A 23,785-nucleotide genomic window follows, 5' to 3' on the forward strand; every position below is an offset into this window, starting at 1 on the left:
AGGTGAAGGTTGCAGTGAGCCGAGACTGCGCCACTGCACTCCAGCCTGGGCGACAGAGTGAGACTCCGTCTCAATAAATACACAAATAAAAGATGACATTTCTGAATCTCCCTTGTAGGTACATATGATTGTGTGACTAGATTCTGGACAGTGAGATATGAATGAGTGCTGTATGTGGTTTTCAGGAAGTCTGCTAAAATATTCTGTTGGCTGAAATGTGGATGTGATGGCTAGAGTTTAAATAGCCATATTGGACCATGAGGTAACCTTTTAAAGATAACAAAGCAACAAGCTAGAAGGAGCCTGAGTCTCTGATTTTACCATACAGCCAAGTCTTAGAGGATCTATCTCCAAACTTCTATTATTTGAGGAAAAAAAAAAAGTCTTATTTAAGCTACTCCATTTTGGGTTTAATCCTAGACAATATGATACTCTACTGTATTTCATTAAGTTGCTGCATCAGATGTACATCTTTAATCCACTGTTAGGTATTTGAAATGTTCCTATTGTTTGCTATTATTTATAATGCAGCATTAGTCATATTTTTAAAATTTTCCCTCTAAAACCACATATACTTTTGGTATTTTCTTAGGATATCTTGCCACAAAGGAATCATCACCACATCAAAGGGTAAGAAAAATTTTGTAATATTATTTTTGCCAGATCCCTTGTCAGAAAGGACCGATTTAGAGCTTTCAGCAATATGCAAAGTATATTTCAGCAATATGCTGACAATAGCCCTGTCATTTTTTGCATTTGAATGGTACATAATAGTACCTTAAAATGTATTTTTGATAGCTGCACAGGCAATGCATTTTTTTCTACTTCAGGATCTACTTTGTGTATCACCTCATGCATTCTCCCCTACTTGAAAGGAAGCTCTCTAATGAGGCTGAAGCAAAGCCAGTGCATCTTTGATTTCCCTAGTATATTAGTTTTTATTTCTGTGTAACAAATTACACTAAAACTGAATGGCTTAAAACAATAAGCATTTATCATTTCACAGTTTCTGCAGGTCAAGAAACTAGGTGAGGCTTAGCTGAGTGTCTCTGCCTCAAGGATTCAAGACCTTCCTGCAATCAAGGTGTTGGCTGGGGCTCTGGTCTCATCTGAAGGTTATACTGAGGGAGGATCTGCTTCCAAGCTCACTTATGTGGTTATTGGAAGAATTCAACAACCTTGTGAGCTACTGGACCGAGGGTCTCAGCTTCTTGCTAGTTGTTGGTCAGAGGCCATCCTCAGTTCCTCAGTTCTTAATGCTGAACATGCAAGAAAAGGTAAGCTAGACAGAAGCCACAGTCTTTTTGTAACCTAATCTAAGTGACATCTCATCATTTTTGCAAAATTCTGTTTGTCAGAAGAGAGTCATTAATCCAGTCTACACTTAAGGGGAAGGGAAAATACAAATGCATGGAGACTGCCTATCACAACTACTGAGGGTCCTGGAGTAAGCATTTGTTTTAATTTGTAAACTGTCAAGTAAAATTTGGATATTAAACAGAGGTGATCATTTAGATTGTTTACCTACTCTAACTTTTACATGTGTCATACATTATTTGTCCTTTTGGTGTTTTTTTCCTATATAAATTTATTTTAATAAATATATTTATTATATATTTTAAATAACCACTCTGTTATAACAATTTTAAGTTGAAATTTCTACTTGATGATCATGTGGAATACTTGCAATGTGTGGTTTGCCAAGTCTATTTAGAATGACTGATGTTCATAAGTTATGATCAGCCTGAAATTTTCATTTGTGGTAAAGTTATTTTGAGGTTTGGGGATCAAACCTTATTTGTCTCATCAAGCTAGACAGCACAGCATCCTTTTCTGTATTTTGAAATAGTACAATACAGGATTAACTCTTCTTGAAACAGTTGGAAAAAATTCATCAGGGTCTATTTGTAACACAAAGAGATGTGGAATTCCTTAGTAACATTTTCATATAATCTTCATTTGCTAATGATTATTCATATTCTTCAGCTGCAGTGTCCAACATGGCAGCCACTAGTCACATCTGGCTATATTAATTTAAATTTAATTAAAATTAAATAAAAAATTATTTGCTTAGTTTTGTTAGCCACATTTCAAGTGTTCAATAGCCACATGTGCTGAGTGGCTACCATAGTGAACAGCACAGATTAGAAAATTTCCATTTCCATCATCACAGAGACCTCTATTGGACAGTGCTGTCTTAGAGCAAGTTTGTATGGAAGGTATAGGTGAGGCTGGCTTGGAATCAGAACTGGGTTTAAGTGCCAACTACGCTCTTCACTAATTTGTGACACTGGATAAATCACAACCTTGTTGATGCTCAGTTGCCTTATCTATAAAACTGTGCTACTACCTTTCCTATCCATTTCACAAGATTCTTGGGAAGAACATAAAAGACAATGTATGAGAAACTAATGTGAGAACTATAAAATATATTCACAAGACAGAATTATTATAAGTTTAGAGAGATTTTTGATTAAAGTACAAATTGGTCTCTTCATACAAAATAAAGAAATAACAATACCCATTTCATAGGGCTGCTGTGACAGTTAAGTGAGTGAATACATGTCACAACAATTAGATCCTATGCCTGGCACGTCTTAACAGATCAGTAAATATTATTTGCTATTCTTGTTGTAGGCATTCAGCCACTCAATATTAAGGACATATACAGGCCTGAAAGTAAGCTTAAGGAGTTATCCATTTCAATCCCTCACTTTTTCAGAAAATGACCATATAGTTTTGCATTGCTTAATGATGATATGTTCTGGGAAATGGGTCGTTAGACAATTTTGTTATTGTGCAAACATCATAGAGTATACTTATACAAACCTAGGTGGTATAGCCTAGTACACACCTAGGCTATATAATATAGCCTATCACTCCTAGGCTACAAACCTGTACAGCATGTGACTGTACTCAATATTGTAGGCAATTATAACACAATGGCAGGTAATGTGTCACGCTACAATGTTAGATGGCTACAATTCCACTAGGATATAGGAATTTTTCAGCTCCATTATAGTCTTAGGAAGCTACCATCATATATGTGATCTGTTTAACCAAAATGTCATTATGTGGCACACAACTGTATATGTTCAAGAGTCTGAGATTCTACATCAGCTATCTATTCTAATGCTTGTGGCAAGCTATTTCCTCCTTTCTTTATAAATTTTAAATAACTATTTAATTATTTTCTTTATCTACACTCACCATTGAGTTGATCTCATCCAATGTCAAAACTAAATTTGAATCTGTAGCTCAACCTCTCCTCTGAGTTTGACACTCATGCATCATACTCATATTCATACTCATACTCAGCAACTCCATCTGTGTATTGCAGGTATCTCAAGCTTACCATACCATGTGCAAAACTCCCAAGCCTTGTTTTCTTCCTTAAGCCAGGTTCTCCCTCAACATTCTCAGTTTCAGGCAGCTTCATTAATCCAGTTGCTCTAGCCAAAAACGTTGAAGTTATCTGATTCCTCTTTCTCCTATACACTTCATTAAGAAACCCTGTTGATGTGGCATTAGAAACTTAGCAAGAATCCTACCACTTCTCATCACTTCCTCTGGTACCATTCTGACCCAAGCCAAGCCACCATCATCTCTCACTTATTACTTTAATAGTTGTATTAGTCAAGGTTCTCCAGAGGGACAGAAACACACACATGTATATCCAGAGGAGATACACACACACACGTACTCCCCTGTGTATATGTGTATACACACATACATATGCTCCCTCATGTGTGTATATATGCTCCCCCCACACATGGGGGAGCACATTAGGGAAAATTGGCTCACACAGTTACAAGGTAAAGTCCCACAATAGGCTATCTGCAAGGTGGGGAAAGACAGAAGCCAGGAGCATGGCTCAGTCTAAGTCTGAAAGCCTCAAAACCAGGGAAGCTGACAGTGCAGCCCTCAGCCTAAGGCCAAAGGGTCAAGAGCCCCCTGGGAAGCTGCTGGTGCAAGTTCTAGAGTCCAAAGGCCAAAGAACCTGGAGTCTGATGTCCCAGGGCAGGAGGAAAGGAAGCCAAGCATCGGGCATAGCATGGGAAGCAAGAGAACAAGCAGATTCAGTAAACAAGCTGCTTTTATCCCCCTTCTTCCGCCTGCTTTGTTCTAGCAGTACTGGCAGCCGACTGCATGGTGCCCACCCACACTGAAGGTGTCTTCCTCTCCCAGTCCACTGACTCAAGTGTCAATCTCTCCTGGCAACACCCTCACAGACACACCCAGAAACAATACTTTACCAGATAGCTAGGCATCCCTCAATCCAGTCAAGTTGATACCTAATATTACGTATCACAATAGCTTCTTCACTGGTCTCCCTGCTTTTACTCTTATCTCCAAATTGTCTATTCTTTAGCTGTGATCTTTTTTAAAAAGTAAGTCTATCACATCACCCCTCTCCTCATAACTTTCTAGTGGCTTTCCCGTCTTACTGGTAGTAAACACAAACATCCTTACAATTGATTAAAGGGTCCTACACAGTCTTCTCTCCCACCCCATGTCTATCTAATTCCTCACCTTAATCTCCTATTCTTCTTACCACTCTTACCTCCACATTGGCCTTGCTGCTGCCTCTCTAATATTCTGAGAATCCTCCCACCTCAGGGACTTTGTACTTGCTGTTTTCTCTGCCTAAAATGTCTTTTTTTTTTTTTTAACGTGCTATACACATGGCTCTCACATTTTATTCAGTTCTTTGTTCAGATGTCATTTCATGTTAGAGGCTATCTCTGATCTCCCTAACTAAATAAATCCCTGTTTTAGTTTCTCTGATGGTTAATTTTACATGTTGACTTGACTAGGCTGCAAGGTGCCCAGATTAAATATCTAGTGAAATATTATTTTAGGTATGTCTGTCAGGGTGTTTTTAGATGAGACTAACATTTGAATCGGTAGACCGAGTAAAGCAATTGCCCTCTCTAATGTGGGTGGGCCTTATCCAATCAGCTGAAGGCCTGAATAAACAAAAAGGCTGACTCTCCCATTAGTAAGAGGGAATTTCTCCTGCCTGACTGCCTTGAGCCAGGACATCAGTCTTTTCCTGCATTCAGACTTGAACTGAAACACTGGTTCCTTCTGAGTCTCAAGCCTGCCAGGTTTTGAACTGGAACTTATATTATCAGTTCTCCTGGTTCTCTGGCCATTGGACTCAGACTGTAACTACATCATTGGCTCTCCTGGGTCTTTAACTTGCTGACTGCAGATCTTTGGAATTCTCAGCCTCCAGAATCATGTCAGCCAATTTCTAATACATTTTTACACACACACACACACACACACACACACACACACACACACACACACACCCTATTGGTTCTGTTTCACTGGAGAACCCTGATTAATATAGTTTCCTATTGCTTCTCTAACAAATTACCACAAACTTAGTGGCTTAAAACAATAAAAATTTATTATGTTATAGTTCTGGATATCAGAAGTCTGATGTGGGTTTCACTGGGCTAAAATCTAGACGTCAGCAGGGCTCTGTTTCTTTCTTGAGACTCTAGGTAAGAATCAGTTTCCTTGCCTTTTCCAGCTTTAGTGTGATTGCTCACATTTCTTGGCTCATGGCCCCCTACCTCCATCTTCAAAGCAAAGAACAGCAAATTGAGTCTTTCTCACAGCAAGTCATTCTGACATTGACTCTCTTACCTCCCTCTCCCACATTTAAAGGGCCCTTATGATTACATTAGACCATTTGGATAAACCTGGATTATCTCCTTATGTTGGGGGCAGCTGATTAGTAGCCTAAATTCCATCTGCAACCTGACTTCCTCATTGCCATGCAACATATTCATAGGTCCAGGGATTAGGATGTAATCCTCCATGGGGCCATTATTCTGCCTGCCCCAGCCCCTTCCCACATTACTGCTTAAGTTTTCTTCATATATCTCTTTCCTAATATATTATGTTTACTTAATTGGTTGTCTGTCTCCTCTTCCTAGAATATGAACTCCATGAGTACAAGGGCTTTATTCTGTTCACTCTCATATCCTGGGCTTCAAAAACAGTGTCTGAAACATAGTAAGTATTGAAAAAATATCTTTTGACTAAATTAATGAGGCCAGAAATTTTGTTAGTGAGGGCTACAGGAGGGCCCTAACCACTTCTTGCTTTATAATGAAGAGTCAGGAATTTGAGCAGGAAATATTAAACTGGCCTATGCAAGGCACTGTCGGGAGAGACCTAAAAATGTTATAAAGTTACACACTTTCTCCCTCCTATTTTTATTAATAAATGGCCCCAGAGAAGTAGAGGCTATAACTGCTTACAGAAACCTAATTCAGGGACAAAACTTCTAAATATTAAAAAACTGTTTAGGTTTGACCTAAATCCTTCAAGCTGGAGGGGTTTTTGCTTTGTTTTCCTGGTGACTGCTTTGTACTGCCTACTGTGGTAAGGCTTCCTATGCTCCAGTAAAACCAGGAGTAAGATAGGTTCACGAGCATTTGCTTTACTATTTCAAAGTAGCCAAATAGTGGTAATCTCACAGTGAGGTACCACATCTGGGTGCACCTCATACTCTCCACTCTGAATAGGCCCTTACATTCAGGAAGGCCATATAACTTCAAGGTTAAGATTAAGTATATGAGCTCCGGAGTTACACTGAATTCAAATCCCAGCTTTGCCATTACTACAGTAACTATTAGCAAGTTTCTTATTCTCTCTGAGACCAGTTTCCCCATCTTCAAAATGGAGACAGTGATAGTACTTATGCCATGGGGTTCTTGTGAAGATTAACTGAAATAACCCTTATAAAGCACTGACACTTGGTAAGTACTCAACTAAAGGATAGCACCGTTTTCATTTGGCAATCCACCTAACTCTTCTTGGTATCCTATTGAGTTAGCAAATAAAGCTGGATGAAACTGCAACAAGCTAGGTCGTCCCGATACAAATCAGTACCCATAGTCTATACTAGCAAGGGTTTCCACATGAACATATTACTTATGAAACACAAGCTTCCCAGGCATTGCTTTTGTCTACAACAGTGCTTCTCAAACTTACAGATCACTTTGAGAATCAGTGGTTTAAAACATATATATCATACTTGGTATAATGCCTTCACTTCATTATTGCCAAAGTGGTGAACACATGTTTTTCCCATACTTGTTTCCATGTCTACATTTCCTCTTTTCTTCCCTAAAGCAGTGGTTTCCAAAGTGTAATCCCTGGACCAGCAGGATCAGCATCATCTGGCAACATGTGAGGAGTGTAGATTCATGAGCCTCACCCCAGACCTGCTGAATCTGACACTTTTGGGGTGGGGCAGCAATCTGTTTTAATAAGCCCCCCTCCAAGTGATTCTGATGCATGCTCAAGTTTGAGACCCACTGCCCTATCCTACTGACATAGTTAACACGGCCTATAAAAAGCATTATTTCATTGTATCATTTCATTTCATCTCTAATTTTGATTTCTATTCTCCATCTGTTTCTGTGTGCATGCCTTCACCATCCACCTGATTCTACTTCTGTTTCAAAGTGACTGCATCTTTGGATAAATATATATCTCAAAACTCTTTTGCCTTCAGTGACAAAGACAGCTATCTGGCCATCACCATAAGAAGGATTAAGTCTAATCAGAACCTCATTTGTCTAAACTTTCAAAACATCCATGTCCAAGTTATAACTATAATCTGAGCAGGGATTGAATGAACTAAGGGCAAATAGGATAAAGATATAACTTTATGATTTTTCTGGGCTCATCTAATTTAATGTCTCTATATGTATCAATATCTATCCACCTTAAAAAGAACACATTCAAGTAGTGTGAATGTCTGATTTAGAAGTGAATCCCACTTCATTACTAGTCACAGAATATACCCCTGTTCAATGACTCTTTTCACTTTCCTGAACTCTTTTCATTTTCCTAGATGCTAATAGGATAAAGACTCTGGAATACTTAAATCTCTCCTTCTGCAGAAGATTAACACAGCTGTTGATAGAAATACTCCCATAAAATTGTTTTACAAGTTGAGAATTTTAGTCTACATAATGCAGGTCATGTAGCAAAAAAAAAAAAAAAAAAAAAAAAAAAACATGTTTTTTTGCTGCTCAGTGAAAACTCTACTTATCCCTCAACTGGGACTATTAAACTAAGGTGAGAAAAGGTGAGAGACCAGTGGTTTAGAAGAAGTTCCTTTATGACATGGAGAAGGAGAAATGGGATGAGTCTACTGTCAACGGTGCTGTACATTCCCTAAATGGTTCTGTCTTCTATTTTCCTGCAAATGGAAACTAAAAAGGTTAGGGCTTTGTGATATCAAACTCTATTTCTCACAGTTCACCGTGTTTCATTTTTTCCTTAGGGGACAAAATTAAAGTCAACTGCCAGCTTGAAAAAGGTTTTAATACTGCTTGATAGAATAATGAAGGTACATCTCATTAAGTGTTATGGAAATTACACCTAATTAACCACTCCTGGACCTCATAAATCCTATTTCCCCCCCACTTTTTATGCATTCCTTCTCCAGCTGCATCCTGAATAGACTTTCAATACACTTCAGGCATGGATTACTACCAGAGTTTCCCCAGCTGCCATCAGTCAGTACATATGGTCTAGCTTAACTTTCTTTCAAAATTGCTTTCACATAATTCCCTTGCTCAAAGGCCCACAATGCTTTCCTATATCCTATCACATTTAGATGTCTTATATCTGAATTTTTCTGGCTCGCTTTAAGGCCGTAATCTGGCTACATTCTTCCCATCCAACTTTATTTTGTGCCTTCCCAACCAGAAGGTCCCTTTCACCTAGGATAACTGTGAAATTCCTTTACTGTTTCTTAGGACAAAGTTGAAGAAACAGGGAAAAGAAAAATAGACACTGAAATCCCTAACAGCAAAAGTTTATTTACAATTGAAGTTAAGGAATATTTTTAATGCATGCTGAGAAAACAGTAATACTCCAAACTTACAGGTTACTTACTGTCTGATAAGGAATACAAGATGATGCTGAGAAAGGCTTTGGCAAACACAACTATTGGAACCAGGTTGCCAGTACATTTAAACACTATTAGAACCTTGTTATCAGAAAACTTACATATCGCCTACTTTTATGTAACACCAACTTCATGAATAATTCATCTTCTAACTCCTCAATGGCTATTTAAGTTAATAGCATTCAAGGTTTAACATTAAGACTAGGGAGTAGAGAAGAAATACAGAAGCAATAAGCATCACAACATTTCAGAGCCTACATATATGAATACAACATTAATTAGGAAACTTTTAATTTTTGTGTGAAACAACATTCATCAATGTTTAGCGCATGAGAAGACACTGCTTTGGTCCATCCACTCTTTCCAGCTTTTCAAAGTGTTTCCTGGCATTGCGGATGTTGATCAGAGTAGCTGCAGAAGCTGAGGGTGGGGGCGGAAACACCCAACAGAATTAAGTATGGGCAGCCAAAGGAATGTCTGACTAGTAAAACAAATAAACAAAAGAGAGCCAAATCCCTCAATGTATGTCAGAGAACATACAGGAATAGGAGGTCCCAAGTTATCAAGGTTTAATTTTTCTGAATAAGCAGAAGATTTATTCATATTCTAAACACAAAATTCCCAAAATAAATTTCCAAAATCTTTTGGTTTGGAGCTAACAACATAAAACCCATAAATTTATGTTATATTTTAATATTAACTTAAAGTAGCAAAAGCCAATGGATGAGAAATTAATTTAAACTCTGGGACCATCCTGAAAACTACTGCAAGAACCTTTATTTCAATGGTTGTGATAGTCATGGTTATTATGGTATGGAAGCATCAAACACCCCTTCATGCCCATAACAGAAATATGAGAATATGGTACATAGGAATATGCAATGACATATAAAATAGTTTGTCATTTAATAGTTTAAGAGCTTAGATTGACTAGTCTTTTAAAAATCTATACCAGATGCAGCATAAATCATGTATTTGGGTTCTCTTTTCTTTAAAATTCTTGGATTTAGTGACTTGCTTTTTGAAGTTCCCATGAAGAAAAACGTAATACACTAGAGGGTAAATTATTTTTAAGCTTTAAAATATAAGTCTATTAAATAAAAACTATTTACCACTAGTACTAAAATAGTTTTTTTTATTGTGGTAAAGTATACATAACACAAAGTTTATCATTTAAATTATTTTTAAGCATACAGTTCATTGGGATTAAGTGCCCTCACATTGTTGTGCAATCATCTCCACTATAAAACAGCTTTTAAGTATCTAATAAGGTACTACCTCTGGGACAACTGTTTAAAGAATATGTGGCTTTGAAGCTAGGTCAGCTAAGTTTAAACTTACGAATGGATGGATCAGACATCACAACCATCACATAAGTGTTGGATGTAAAGATGTCAATGAAAGCAGCGAAGTTAGAGTTCCTGACTTCCATACTCTGGAAAGAGGCAGCCAGCTTGCTATAGGAAAAAGAAGAAAAGTGGTTAAAGAATGAAATAATAACACTGTAACAAGCTCTTATCATTTATGTTAAACATCTTTTTTATAGCATTATACCTCAATTTACCACTTCATTAAGATTGTTAATCACTAACTCTATTTTTTCCAAGGAAACTCTTATACTGAATTTAACATGTTTTGAAAAGTAACTGGGACAAAAGTGGGCTAGGACTTGATTTTTAAAATTTTTTCAATTTCAATTTATTTTTTTATGAGTCAGAGTCTCACTCTGTCACCCAGGCTGGAGTGCAGTGGTGCCATCATGGCTCACTGCAGCCTTGAAATCCTGGCTCAAGTCTTAGGCTCCTGCCTAAGCCTCCCAAGTAGCTGCGACTACAAAGGTGCATGCCACCACATCTGCCTAAAGCACTTGAAACTGACTGTGAAATGAAAATTGGCTTAGACCTAGATCCATGTTTAAAATCATTTTCAGAAGACTTCTTCAACATTTAATAAGCATCTTAAGTTGAAATTTCCTTATCATTGAGATTAAAGCCTACATCTTTTCAGTGTTATATTTAAATTCAATAAATGACCTTTTTTCTTTGAAAACAAACAAGGCAACTATATTTGCTTGTCATTGGCTATTTCTTCTTCAAAATGTTAGCATAAACATTCCAGAAAGTCTCAAAGTGTGCTAAGGCATAGAGAGTAAGCTTACTCCTGCTGTTCTGGAATCAAACTTTTATCAGGGTAAGGATTTTGATTATTAAATCTTTGCTAAATTATGGTGTTCAGCCATTCCTTTTTCCTAGATTCGCAATGCTATGATTCAAATTTTATTTAACAATGGCTGACACAACATGATTAAACATTTCTAGACTGTCTTTTCTGTACCATTTCTGAATCAGTACTTTACTATTTTAATTCAGTTAAATAGTAAATACTTAAAGTAGTAGTTTTAGACTAAATTTTGGTATTCAGTAAGGCAAATGCTCCTTCCTTCTTCTTTTTCAAAACTCTCTTGGATATTCTGTTTCTTCCCAAATAGTATCAATCATCTCAAAAAGATACTCTGTTTGGATATTTTTCATATGCTTCTGTACTAGCTGAGTTTGCATTAAAGGACAAGGACCTGCACTTCGGTCAACTGGAGGCCCCTTAGAATTTAGCTTTCTCTTTGATTGAAGGAACTATTCTGAATATAGAAGTACAGTTAACTATAGTTACTTGAACTTCTAAAAAATGACAATAATTTTTTCAAGAGATAAACAGATCATTCATACAAGATCTCTTACCTGCAGCTCAGCTTGAACTGCTTAATAATGTTGCTTATTTTCTCAAATCTATGGGCATCACGCTGCTCTTTACACTGATAGTGAGAAATTACCTATGAAAAAGAATATTGTCCTTTGAATCCATGCAAAATAGTCATATCATCCTCTGCTACTCCTCAAAGCAGACATTTGTCAGTCCCTTGGTCACTGGTTTTTAGGGTAGAGTAGACTTGGCACCTGGCTTATTGTCTCTTTTCCTCTGTCCTGTATCTTACCAACATTCTGTGTGATTTCAACGTCCATTCAGATGGCCCATCTAGTACCGTTTGGTTATAATTTTATTAAATCATTTACGTATTGCCTATTTTGGTTCACTGCTATTTTTTCTAACTTTAATCACTAAATATTCATTTTATTTCAATATTTCACATGATAGTCTTTGAGTTTTAAAAAGTACAAATCAAAAAGAAAAACATAAAAATTCCTAGCTTTTCTTGAGGTATACTTCACGTGTTTAATTTTTAAAAAGCCCAAGCTAACCAAATAGCTTTTGGAATTATATTTTAAAAGCTTAACTGGTTGATCCCAATCCCTGAGGACTATTTACAAATGAACTTATGCAGGATGGACATCCACACCAGCTGAAAATACTTTTTCTAACTTTTTCAGATTTTAATAAAACCACACAAGTATTACCTATAGGCTGAATATACAGATGCAGAGTGTCTAGTAGGAAGCAAAACTGAGTCACTCACCAGAAGAAAACTCACAGGGAAATTCCATGAGACAATGTGAAAATTTCAAAACATAATTTCTATACCAGTGGAAGAACAAATCCCCCTTGCTTGACTTCACCCCGCTCAGTGAAAATGTTCAGTCACATCTAAACTTGGTCTCAAGAGAAACAAAAACTACCTGTTACTATTAGTGAGGAACAGGGAGCTTATATTAGGTTAACCTCTACAACCATGTGTGGCAGACGTAGTAGGGGAATACTGCTGAAGCAGGTTTCGGTCCTGCCATGTACATCAAGACAGAATAGCTTTCTTGCTCATGGTTACTCACACTAGCAGGAAAAACAGGCTCAGGGTAGCACAATTCCAAGCAAGTGACCTCTGTCAGTGGGCTGAGACAGAAAGATACTCTAATTAGGACTCCTTGCCCCATCTATACCAGCTAGAAGGATGGCTCCCAAATACTCTCGGGGTTACAAATAATATTTCCACAAAGGAAGAGGGGAAAATTGTACTTTAGATTCTCTGCCCTGTTGCTATAGTAGCAAAAGGAATCAATATTTAATAGTTTGCCAGCTAAATGCCAAGGCTTGCTAGGTGCTCAATGTTCCTGTGTCCCATTTTCATCTGCACAATAAATCTACGATCTAGATATTCGTAGAAGGAAAACAAGCCCCTAGAGATTAAGTATTGTTTCTAACATCACCAAGCATTGGCAGGGCCCAGAAACAAATTATTTACTGGGAAAGGCTCTTAGAGTTACATTTACCAAGGCTAATTAGCAATTACTTATGCAGTGTGTTGTGACATCTTAAATTAGTTTCTGTTATTGCTATTTTTAAAATGTATTTACAAATACAATACTGGTTTTTGCATCCCCCTTTCAGGGTTATACAAACAGTAGGCTCTAATATAGTTGCTAAGCTCAATTTACAAGAAAAATAGAAATACCAACATGCTTCTTTCCCTCTCCACTTCTTCATGTGAACTCCTAATTATGTCACTGAGATGACCATAATGTTTCTTCTACATTAAAAGTTTTCAATGAGTCTTTTAGAGAAAAGGATAGGATGTGAGTTTTCTCAAAAGGAAAATATGCCACATTTCATAATAAAAGTCCACAGGAAATAGGAATCCTTTAACATAAATGAACAGTTATTAGCATAAATAATCTGAACTTTTTTTTTTTTTTTTTTTTTTGAGACAGAGTTTCACTCTTGTTGCCCAGGCTGGAGTGCAATGGCACGATCTCGGCTCACCACAACCTCCATCCTGCCTCAGCCTCCTGAATAGCTGGGATTACAGGCATGTGCCACCACACCTGGCTAATTTTGTATTTTTTAGTAGAGATGGGGTTTCTCCATGTTGGTCAGGCTGGTCTCAAAATCCTGACCTCAGGTGATCCACCCACCTCGGCCTCCCAAAGTGATGGGATTACAGGTGTGAGCCACCGCACCCAGCCAATAATCTGAACTCACTAATAAGAAATACCTGCAAAAATCTAATTTCATTAACTTCTAAAGAGCTACACACCAAAGGGCTTCCTTCTTTCAGGTCACTTGCTGACAATACTATTTTATAAATAAGGCTGTACATGCTGAAGTTGACAAGAGGGAAAAAGGTTCTTCGTGAAAGTAGTGTCATGCTGTTCTCTGTTGCTGAAAACAAAGAAGGTACAGTGTGAAGTACATCTGCAAAGCAGAAAGTTCTTACCAGAAAAGTAGCTCTCTCAAACAGAAGTACTTCATCAGCTTCGATAATTTCAGCAAAGTTCCTTAGGTTCATTTCCAGCTGCTGAACATTGGGAATCAGCTGATAAACTATGCTGGACCAAGCCTAACAGAACAGAAACACAGTGTACTATTATTAACAGCTAGTCAGTCCCAGACCTTTGAAATTAGTAAGTACACTATAACATGTGGACAGCAAAATATGATGATAATCCAGTCCCAAACAAATACTGACATTAAATATGATATAAAACAAATGAAATGAGAAAATGAAGCTAGCATCTGATTTTTATCCTTGAGTTGAATTTTTTTTAAGTTCAAACACTTTTGTAAAATGCTGGAGAAACTTATTTCCATTGATAATTGAAAGCAAACAAATATTTAATGCCATCATGTTGCCTTAGGAAAAAAGTTGAAAAATATGATCTACTCTGTTAAAAAGCTCCTAATCTAGTCACAAATATTTAAGCCCAACAGTGTAGATTTCTCTAAAGATCAGAACCTAATTATGCTATATTTAACATATACCTAAGAATCAATTTAATGAAAGTAGCAGAGCCACATAGACAAATGGCCCCTCCCCTCAATAGAATAATATACCATTAAAAGAGAAACTAGTGGCATTATCATTCCCAAAGGTTTGTTGTTATCTGCATAAGTTATTGATCCAATTGAATTCAAAATGGTCTACTGTGTTTTTGCCTAAAACTGACTTCATCCAGGAGTATGACTAATGTAAGCAGTTGAAATTAACCACACTCTCCCTCTATTCTTATAGGCTCTTTTATTTGTATTTTCATTATAATACTTCCTTCACTCTGACTCCAATTTGTCTGGTAAGGTGTACTTTGTTCTTCTCTCCCCTACAAGAGGGCAGGAACCTGGTCTTAGTCATTTGTGTATCCAACAGCATCAAGCAGGTATGTAATGAGTGCTTGTTGAATAAAACTTAATATAAAAATTTAAGTCAGCTCTATGCAACATTGATGTAAGAGATAGAAGTGCCATGTCTCTGTTCCAATTAGTTTTATTACTTAGGCATGAGGGTTCAGGTTCCAAGTTCCCAGGTCGGTGTTAATGTCACTGCTGAATTTACCTTGGAGAAGGCACCAAAGCTAACCACAGCAGAGACATTGTCACTCACAGCAGTGTTGTGATTAGCCAATTGTCTTTGGTCGTGTTATGTATTGCCATCCTTCACACCGCAGTTGGTTCTTATCAGTGCGTCATGTCCATCCTTATTCACGGTTACCTGTTCTATGGGAATAAGGCTTTGAGAGAAATTCGGCCCATATTAATCTAGAACAGTATTTCCTAGACAGGTATCTCAAAATGATCTGTTATTAGAGTGAGGCTAGGTCAACATAATATTGGGGAAAATGAATTAGTTAAAAAAAAAAGCAATGGCTATTTTAAAGTCCAATGGTTTTTCTCCTTGCCACGTCAGGTTTCTGTGCTTCTGGTTGTAGATACTTGTCAGATGCCGTTGATACTGAGGCTCTAGCTACCAGTGACAGAGAAGGGTGCTTTCCTACCCAGAGTCAGACTTGTCAATGGATACCAGAAGCAGTCTGAAGGAAAGGGCTAACTATAGGAGGATCCAAAAGGACCTAGTCCTTCAAATAACCAGATCAGTAGGAGAAAGGGAGGAATCAGAATAAGGAGCCTATGTGCCAATAAGGTAATTTCAGCTTCATCCATAACAAAGCTATTGTTGTAACCTCCATAATAAGTGTAAGCAGTGTGGTATCCATTCCAGAAATGGGAACAGTACTTCTGGTTGAAAGAATGCTCGTCTCCAATTTGGCATGAAAGTTGAAGCTATTATACCATATGCTAGGCATAACATGTCTGATTCTAAGATTCCTTCTCCAATCTCTTTCCTAAATATTGTCATTTTATTGCCATCCAAACTTAGGCAGACTAGCTTATATCATGTAGAAGTACCTGAATACTAGATACAACTCCAATCAGCATTGAGACCACAACAGGTCAAAATGGATGATGGCCAGTAAGTGAAACCTTTGCTATCACAAAGACCAGTACCAAATTAATCATCACCAAACTGGCTAATTCAGTGTGACTCAGTAGCTATGTCGACCCAATCTAAGATCAAAACCCAAGTCTCTTAATATTAAGTTTGATATTCTTCAAACAATTTGTTGCAGATTATTTTTCTTTTTAGTACAACAAATCTAGATGGCTATGAAATAGTTTAAAATCTTTCAGTGTTGTTAACATCCTTCTAGGTTTTTTTTCATGCTCTTAAAATGAGGGAACTCAGGGAGACATACACACCTTATAGAGGGTTTCATCCCAGATAGATGTTCGGAAACAAGAACATTCCAATGGGCGAGACAAACGCCTCAAATCTTCTTCTCGCTCTTTAAAAATCTAAATTAAAAAGCCCAACATACTGATCAACATATAATAGTTCTCATCTTTCAAGCTAAGATGTAGTTATTTTATCATATTTTAACCAGGAGCTTTTTGTTCCTTTCTAAGAGGAATTTTAAGTATGTCTATTTCACAAACTAGGATGGCAGAAATTGTTTCAGGTCAGGTCTAAAATTGCAATAGCTAGAATTCTTCAGGCCTATCCTGCTTATGCTGAATACTCACTATGAGCACTATGTTTATAAATAAAGCTTATCATACAGAGGAGTCTTAATAAAATACATCGAACACTCCAAATCACCAAATCTGGGTCATTTTAAGATAGTTATACACATACCAAGAATATATAAATGAAAATATTTTAACCCTTGTATATATCTTTCTCAGACACATATATACATATGGAAAAATATCTATATAAACATATATACACTGATATTTTCCCAGGAGTCAGTGGATTATTGTTAAATATGTACATACACACTGGGATGGCTAATTTTATGTGTCAAGTTAGCTAGGCCATGATACCCAGACATTTGGTTAAACACCAATCTGTATGTTGTTGCAAAGGCAGTTTTTAGTTAAGATTAACATTTGAATCAGTAGACTCTGAGTAAAGTAGTTCATTCTGTATAATGTGGGTGGGCCTCATCTAATCAGATGAAGGCCTTAAGAGAAAAAGCCTGACATTTCCCCAAGAAAAAAGAATTTTGCTTCCAGATTGCTTTCTAACCTGAACCACAAAATTAACTCCACATTAACTCTTCCACGCGTCTCCAGTCTGTCAGCCTGCCCTGCAAATTTTGCACTTGCTAGTCTCTACAATTAGTTGAGAAAGTTTCTCAAAATCAATCTCAGTCTTTCTCAATCTCTCTCCCTAAACACACACACACACACACACACACGTACACACATATGTATGTATGTATATGTATATTCACATATTCTATTAATTCTGTTATTCTGGAGAACCCTAACACAGACTTTAGTACTGAGAGTGATTCTAGAGAATAATCTTAAGGATGAGTTTTCTAAATTGGTTCTGGGGTTGGTTCTCTAATCTGATTAGATTTAAAGGCCCTAATGACTCTCTTTCCAGTAGAAAACAGAGTACTGATAATCTATAGTGTGATGTGGCAGCAGAGATACACAAAATACCACCACTGGATATTCCTAATAAAACAGTTTTAAGAGGCAAGGTTCCAGGTGACCACATACAAAATTTTGAACATTTTTGTCAAAATAACAAATATGAGATTGGCTGGCTAATCCTAAGTGTGCTGAACAAAGGAGAGAAAGGATGATCTCAGAGATCTGAATTATCAGTGTAAGTACTTTGTAAATGACCAGAAAGTTTCTATGACTGCCCTGAAAAAAACCTCTTAACCCCTATAGCTGCAGAGCTGAGACTGATGAAAACCAAACTCAGAATCTCATCCTTTAAGTGGATGAATTACAATGCAAACTGAATTCACAACCTCACAGGGCATCTGCTAATAAAGTGAGGGCATTGACCAAGAAGAAGTAGGATTCTAAATTTTGGAATGGAGGTTATTTGGGAAGATCCTAATGAAGCTGGCAAAATTGAACCCTTAAATTCTCAGTCTTCTTTGCCAGTAGAAGCAGCCACTCATCCATATCTTAGATTAACTCTATTTGGCCTGAGAAAACTGCAATGGTCTCCTCTGAGGTATCTGCCATGCAAGACACTACTGATTCACCCCCACTACCCCTCTTTGCTTCTAGACCTATAACTAGTTCAAGTCTCAGCAGGCTCCTATAGGTGAGGTGTGAAGTATGACCCATGAGGAATTATGCTATACTCCAAAGAACTACATAATTTCTCCAATTTACAGACAAAAACCAAGGAAATATGTATGGGAATAGGTATTAAAGGTATGGGATAACAGTGGAAAAAATATAAAGTTGAATCAGGCTAAATTTACCGATAGGAGCTCATTAAGCAGAGGTTCCACACTTAATGTTGCAGCCCATGGGGTAAGAAAGAACTTTAACAGTTTGTTTGGACGGTTGGATGAAACATGGACCAAAAGGTGGCCTAAACGACATGAAGTTAAAATGCCAGAAGTGATTTGGTATACTCTAGAAGAAGAGATCCATAAAAAAAGAGACTTTAGGGACACTGTAATGTTCAAGTATTAACAGATTTATTTAAGGCCTACTCACCAAACCTGCGAGGTTCCAGAAGACACACCTTTCTTTTATCATGACTATGAAAAATAAAGTTGTAAGGGCAGCCCCAGCTTCTTTCCCCAGTTATGTGATCATTCTTCTCTGCAGGCTAGAACTTTCAGTGGGAACTGCTGCCACTGAATTGGGAAACCTAAATGCAATGGGAGTAGTTGGATCCTAGAATGGCAGGAACCAAGTGGGGGCACTTAATCACCAAAGACAAGGTGAGCATAGTACCATAACTGAGGCAGAGTCAAAGCATTAATCAGAATAGTCTGACTTGTAGAGACCTATGGTGTTGGCTAGTTATCATGATGTTCCTAGAAGTGAAATGGATGGGAAGTCTACTAAATTTTTACTTGATCTGTATACGTGGAAGAATTCTAGGTCAAGTGATAAAAAATTTAATTTGAATTATTAAATTGGAGAGTCACAGCTTCTCAATCAATACCCAGACTTGTACCAGTTTACAAACCCAGACCCCTTGAATGAAGGGGAGCCTGGGTCCCTTTGAGGAAGGACACTGCCAAGTATTTATACTGTTAATCTTCCTCCCAGCCTCCTGCAAATGGACCTATGTGGCCTTTTACCAGGGTGACTGTGCGTTAGGGAAAAGGAAATAATCTACTACTGAGCATTAGCTCTGAATTGACCCTAATTCCAGGGAGACCTAAAATGTAACTGTGATCCAGCAGTCAAAGTAGGGCCTTATAAAGATTAAGTAATCAATGGAGTTTTAGCTCAGGTCTGTCTCATGTAGGCCCAGTGGGTCCTTGCAACCTTCTTGTGGGTTATTTTTCCTGTTCCAGAGTACATAATTGAAGCAGACATGCTCAACCACTGGCAGAATCCCTCATTGGTCTCTGGACCTGTGTAGTGTAGGCTGTTGTGGTGGAAAAGCCAGGTGGAACCCATTAGAATGGCCTCTACCTAGGTAAATGGTAACCAAAAGCAATATTGCATATTCTTGGAAGGATTGCAGAGGTTAGTGCCATCATCAGACTTGAAAGATGCAGAGTTGGTGATTACCACCACATCCTCCTTCAAATCTCCTATTCAGCCTGTGTAGAAGAAAGATGACTCCTGGACAGTGGATTGTCATAAACTTAACTAGATGGTGACTACAATTGTAGCTGCTGTGCCAAATGTGGTTTCATGGCTTGAGCAAATTAACATATGCAGCTGGTTTTCTAACAAATGCTCTTTTCTCCATACCTGTCTTTATTAAGGTCCACCATAAGTACACTGTAAGTTGTTTGCTTTCAGCAGGCAAGGCCAGCAATACACTTCACTGTCCTGCTGCAGGGGTATATCAGCTCTCTAGTCCTATGTCATAATTTGCTTCACAAGAATCTTGACCACCTTCACAAGAATCTTGACCACCCTTTTATAAGATATTAGGCAGGTCCATTGCATTGATGACATTATGCTGATGGGACCTAATGAGCAAGAAGCAACAACTACATTAGACTTACTGGTAAGATAGCTGCACGTCAGGGGATGGGAAATCTGACAAAAATTCAGGGGCCTTCTACCTCAGTGAAATTTTGAGGGGTGCAGTGGTATGGAGAGATATCCCTCCTAAGGTGAAGGATAAGTTGTTGCATCTGGCCCCTCCTACAACCCAGAAAGAGGCACGACATCTAGTAAGCCTTTTTGAATTTTGGATGCAACACAGTCTTCAATTGGCTGTGTTATTCTGGCCCATTTACCAAGTGACCCAAAAACCTGATAGTTTTGAGTAGGTCCCAGAACAGAAGGTTCAGGCTGCTATTCAAGCTGCTTTCCACTTGGGCCATATGATCCAGCACATCCAATGGTGCTTGAAGTGTCAATGGCAGATAGGGATGCCATTTGGAGTCACTGGCAAGCCCTCATACGTGAATTGCAGCACATGCCTTCAGCATATTGAAGCAAACCCCAGCTATTGTTCACAGATAACTATACCCCTTTTGGGAAACAGTTCTTAGTTTGCTAGTAGGTCTTAGTATAGACTGAGCACTTAATCATGGGCCACTAAGTTACCATGAGACCTGAGCTACCAATCATGAACTGGGTATTACTTGACCTACCAAGCCATAAAGTTGTGCATACACAGTAGGACTCCATCACTAAATTAAAGTGGTATATATGAGATCAGGCTCAAGTAGGCCTTGGATGAACAAGTAAGGAACATGGCCACAGTCCCCATTCCTGCTATACTACTCTTTATTTATTTATTTATTTATTTTTTTGAGTCACTCTGTCACTCAAGCTGGAGTGCAGTGGCACAGTCTCGGCTCACTGCAACTTCCACCTCCCAGGTTCAAGCGATTCTTGTGCCTCAGCCTCCTGAGTAGCTCAGACTACAGGCGCATGGCACACACCACCACACCTGGCTAATTAGTGTATTTTTAGTAGAGATGGGGTTTTGCCATGTTGGCCAGGCTGGTCTCGAATTTCTGACCTCAAGTGATTTGCCCACCTCGGCCTCCCAAAAAGCTGGGATTACAGGCATGAGCCACCATGCCCGGCCTATACTACCCTCTCTTTTCCAGCCTGCAACTATGGCCTTATGGGGAGTTCCCCACAATCAGCTGACAGAGAAAGAAAACTCAGGACTGGTTTACAGATAGTTCTGCATGATACACAGGTGCCATCTGGAAGTGGACAACTGCAATACTACAGGCCCTTTATGGGACAGCCCTAAAAGAAAGTGGTAAAGGGAAATCCTCCCAATGGGCAGAACTTTGACCACCTGGTTGTTCATTTTGCTAGGAAGAAGAAATGGCCATACATACAATTAGTTACCAATTCATGAGCTATGGCCACTGGTTTGCTGGATGGTCAGGGACTTAGAAGGAACATGACTGGAAAATTGGTGACAAAAAGGTCTGTGGAAGAGGTATATAAACAGATCTTTCTCAATGGGTGAAAAATGTAAAGATATTTGTGTCTCATATGAATGCCACCAAAGAATGACTTCAGCAGAAGAGAATTTTAATAACCAAGTAGATAGGATGACCTGTTCAGCCTCTTTCTCCAACCATGCAGGTAACTGCCCAATGAGCTCATGAATAAAGTGGCCATGGTGGCAGGGTTGTTATGTATGGTCTCAGCATCATGGACTTCCACTCACCGAGGCTGATCTGACTACAGCCACGACTGAGTGTTCAATCTGTTAGCAACAGAGACCAACACTGAGTCCCTGATATGGCACTATCTCCCAAGCTGATCACCTAAGTACCTGGTGGCAGGTTGATTACACTCATCTGCTCCCATCATGGAAGGGACATGATTACTGAATTACACATTCTGGATAGGGATTTGCCTTCCCTGCATGCATTTCTTCTGCCAAAACTACCATACATGGATTTACAGAATGCCTCATCCACCATCACAGTATTGTACACAGCACTGCTTCTGATCAAGGAACTCACTTCACAGCAAATAAAGTGAGGCAATGGGCTCATCCTCATGAAATTCACTGGTCTTACCATGTTCCCCACCATCCTAAAGCAGCTGGCTTGACAGAATGGCAGAATGGCCTTTTTGTTTTGTTTTAATTAGAGATGCATCTCACTATGTTCCTAGGCTGGATTTCAACGAGGCTACGCAACCCTTTTGCCTTACCCTCCCCCAACGAGATAGGACTACAAGCATGAGCCATCATACCTGGTTCGAATGGCCTTTTGAAGATGCACAGTGCCAACTATGTTGCAATACTTTGCAGAGCTAGGCAAGGTTCTCTAGGAGGCTGTATGTGCTCTGAATCAGCGTTCAGTAAATGGTGCTTTTTATTTCATAGTGAGGATTCATGGGGTGGAAACTGTGCCACCACTCACTCCAGTGACCCACTAGCAAAATTTTTGTTTCTTGCCCCTGTGACCTTATGCTCTGCTAAACTAGAGGTCTCAGTTCCAAAGGCAGAAATGTGTATACCAGGAGACATAGTGATTCCACTGAACTGGAAGTTAAGACTACCAACCAGCCACCTTGGGTCCCTGAAGCCTCTGAATCAACAGGCAAAGAAAGAAGTTACTATGCTGACTGGACTGACTGATCCTGACTACCATGGGGAAGCTGGATTGCTCCTCCACAACAGAGGTAAGGAAGAAGAGTATTTCTGGAATATAGGAGAGCTCTCAGGATGTCTCTTAGTAATACCATGTTCTGTAATTAAACTCAATGGAAAACGACAATGCCCAATTCAGGAAGGTCCACTAATGGTCTTTGGGTCACCCCACCAGAGAATACAACAAGCTGAGGTGATTGCTGTGGGCAAAGGTAATAAGGAACTGAATAAGGCAGTTATAAATACCAGCTAAAAATCACATGACCAGATATACAAATGAGAATTGCAATTGTCAAGAGTACTTCATCTTGATTTTGTTATGAACATGTATCTATGTATATAAAGTAAATGTCTATTTTTTCCCTTTTAATCCCTTATCATGAACATATCATATGATATATAATATTTAAGTATTGTTAACTTTATATTATAATGTAAAAGAAGAGTAAACATTAGTCAATAACTTTACATCCTCTTCTGGGAAAATGATTAGTGCATTTTTGGTTGTATGCAGGATTACTGTATCATGTTAAGTGGAAGTATGACCTTGTTATTGTTTTTATTTGAAGATTAAGTATGGTTTCATAGATGTGTATGAGTGCCAAGTTGACAAGGGGTGTGACTGTAATATTTAGTTTTACGTGTTAACTTGGCTAGGCCACAGTATCCAGACATTTAGTCAAACAGCAGTCTAGATATCACTGTGAAGGTATTTTTCAGATGAGAGTAACATTGAAATCAGGAGACTTTGGGTAAAGATTACAACCTATAACGTAAGTGGGCCTTATTTAATCAGTTGAAGGTCTTAAAATAAATACCCCTCTCTCTGCATGTGTCTCTTCCTGTCTTTCTACGCATGGGTGCATGTGGGAGTGCAAGTGCACACATAAACACACATACACACACAATTAGTTCTGTTTCCCTGGAGAACCCTAAGATACACACATAGAAGAAAATAACTAGGTGCGGTTTTTGTATTGTTGAAATTTGCCATTTGACATTGGAATACA

General features: G+C 38.4%; 1 protein-coding gene across 2 annotated transcripts in view; it reads right to left on the reverse strand.

The window, feature by feature from the left end:
• Positions 1-5,287: 5,287 nt before the first annotated feature.
• The window catches only part of LOC105465834 (Ras related GTP binding B), a 42,129-nt gene continuing 23,631 nt past the window's right edge, over positions 5,288-23,785 (reverse strand). For both annotated transcript variants that reach the window (XM_071088759.1, XM_011714466.2), the window contains 5 exons: positions 16,430-16,525; positions 14,115-14,237; positions 11,689-11,780; positions 10,295-10,410; positions 5,288-9,373 (listed from right to left, as the gene is read on the reverse strand). In XM_071088759.1, coding sequence (XP_070944860.1) covers positions 9,276-9,373; positions 10,295-10,410; positions 11,689-11,780; positions 14,115-14,237; positions 16,430-16,525 — 525 coding nt within the window. In that variant the 3' untranslated portion in view covers positions 5,288-9,275. The remainder of the gene's footprint in view (positions 9,374-10,294; positions 10,411-11,688; positions 11,781-14,114; positions 14,238-16,429; positions 16,526-23,785) is intronic.

This window comes from Macaca nemestrina, chromosome X, assembly GCF_043159975.1.
Source record: "Macaca nemestrina isolate mMacNem1 chromosome X, mMacNem.hap1, whole genome shotgun sequence".
In the NCBI taxonomy this organism is placed as follows: Eukaryota; Metazoa; Chordata; class Mammalia; order Primates; family Cercopithecidae; genus Macaca; species Macaca nemestrina.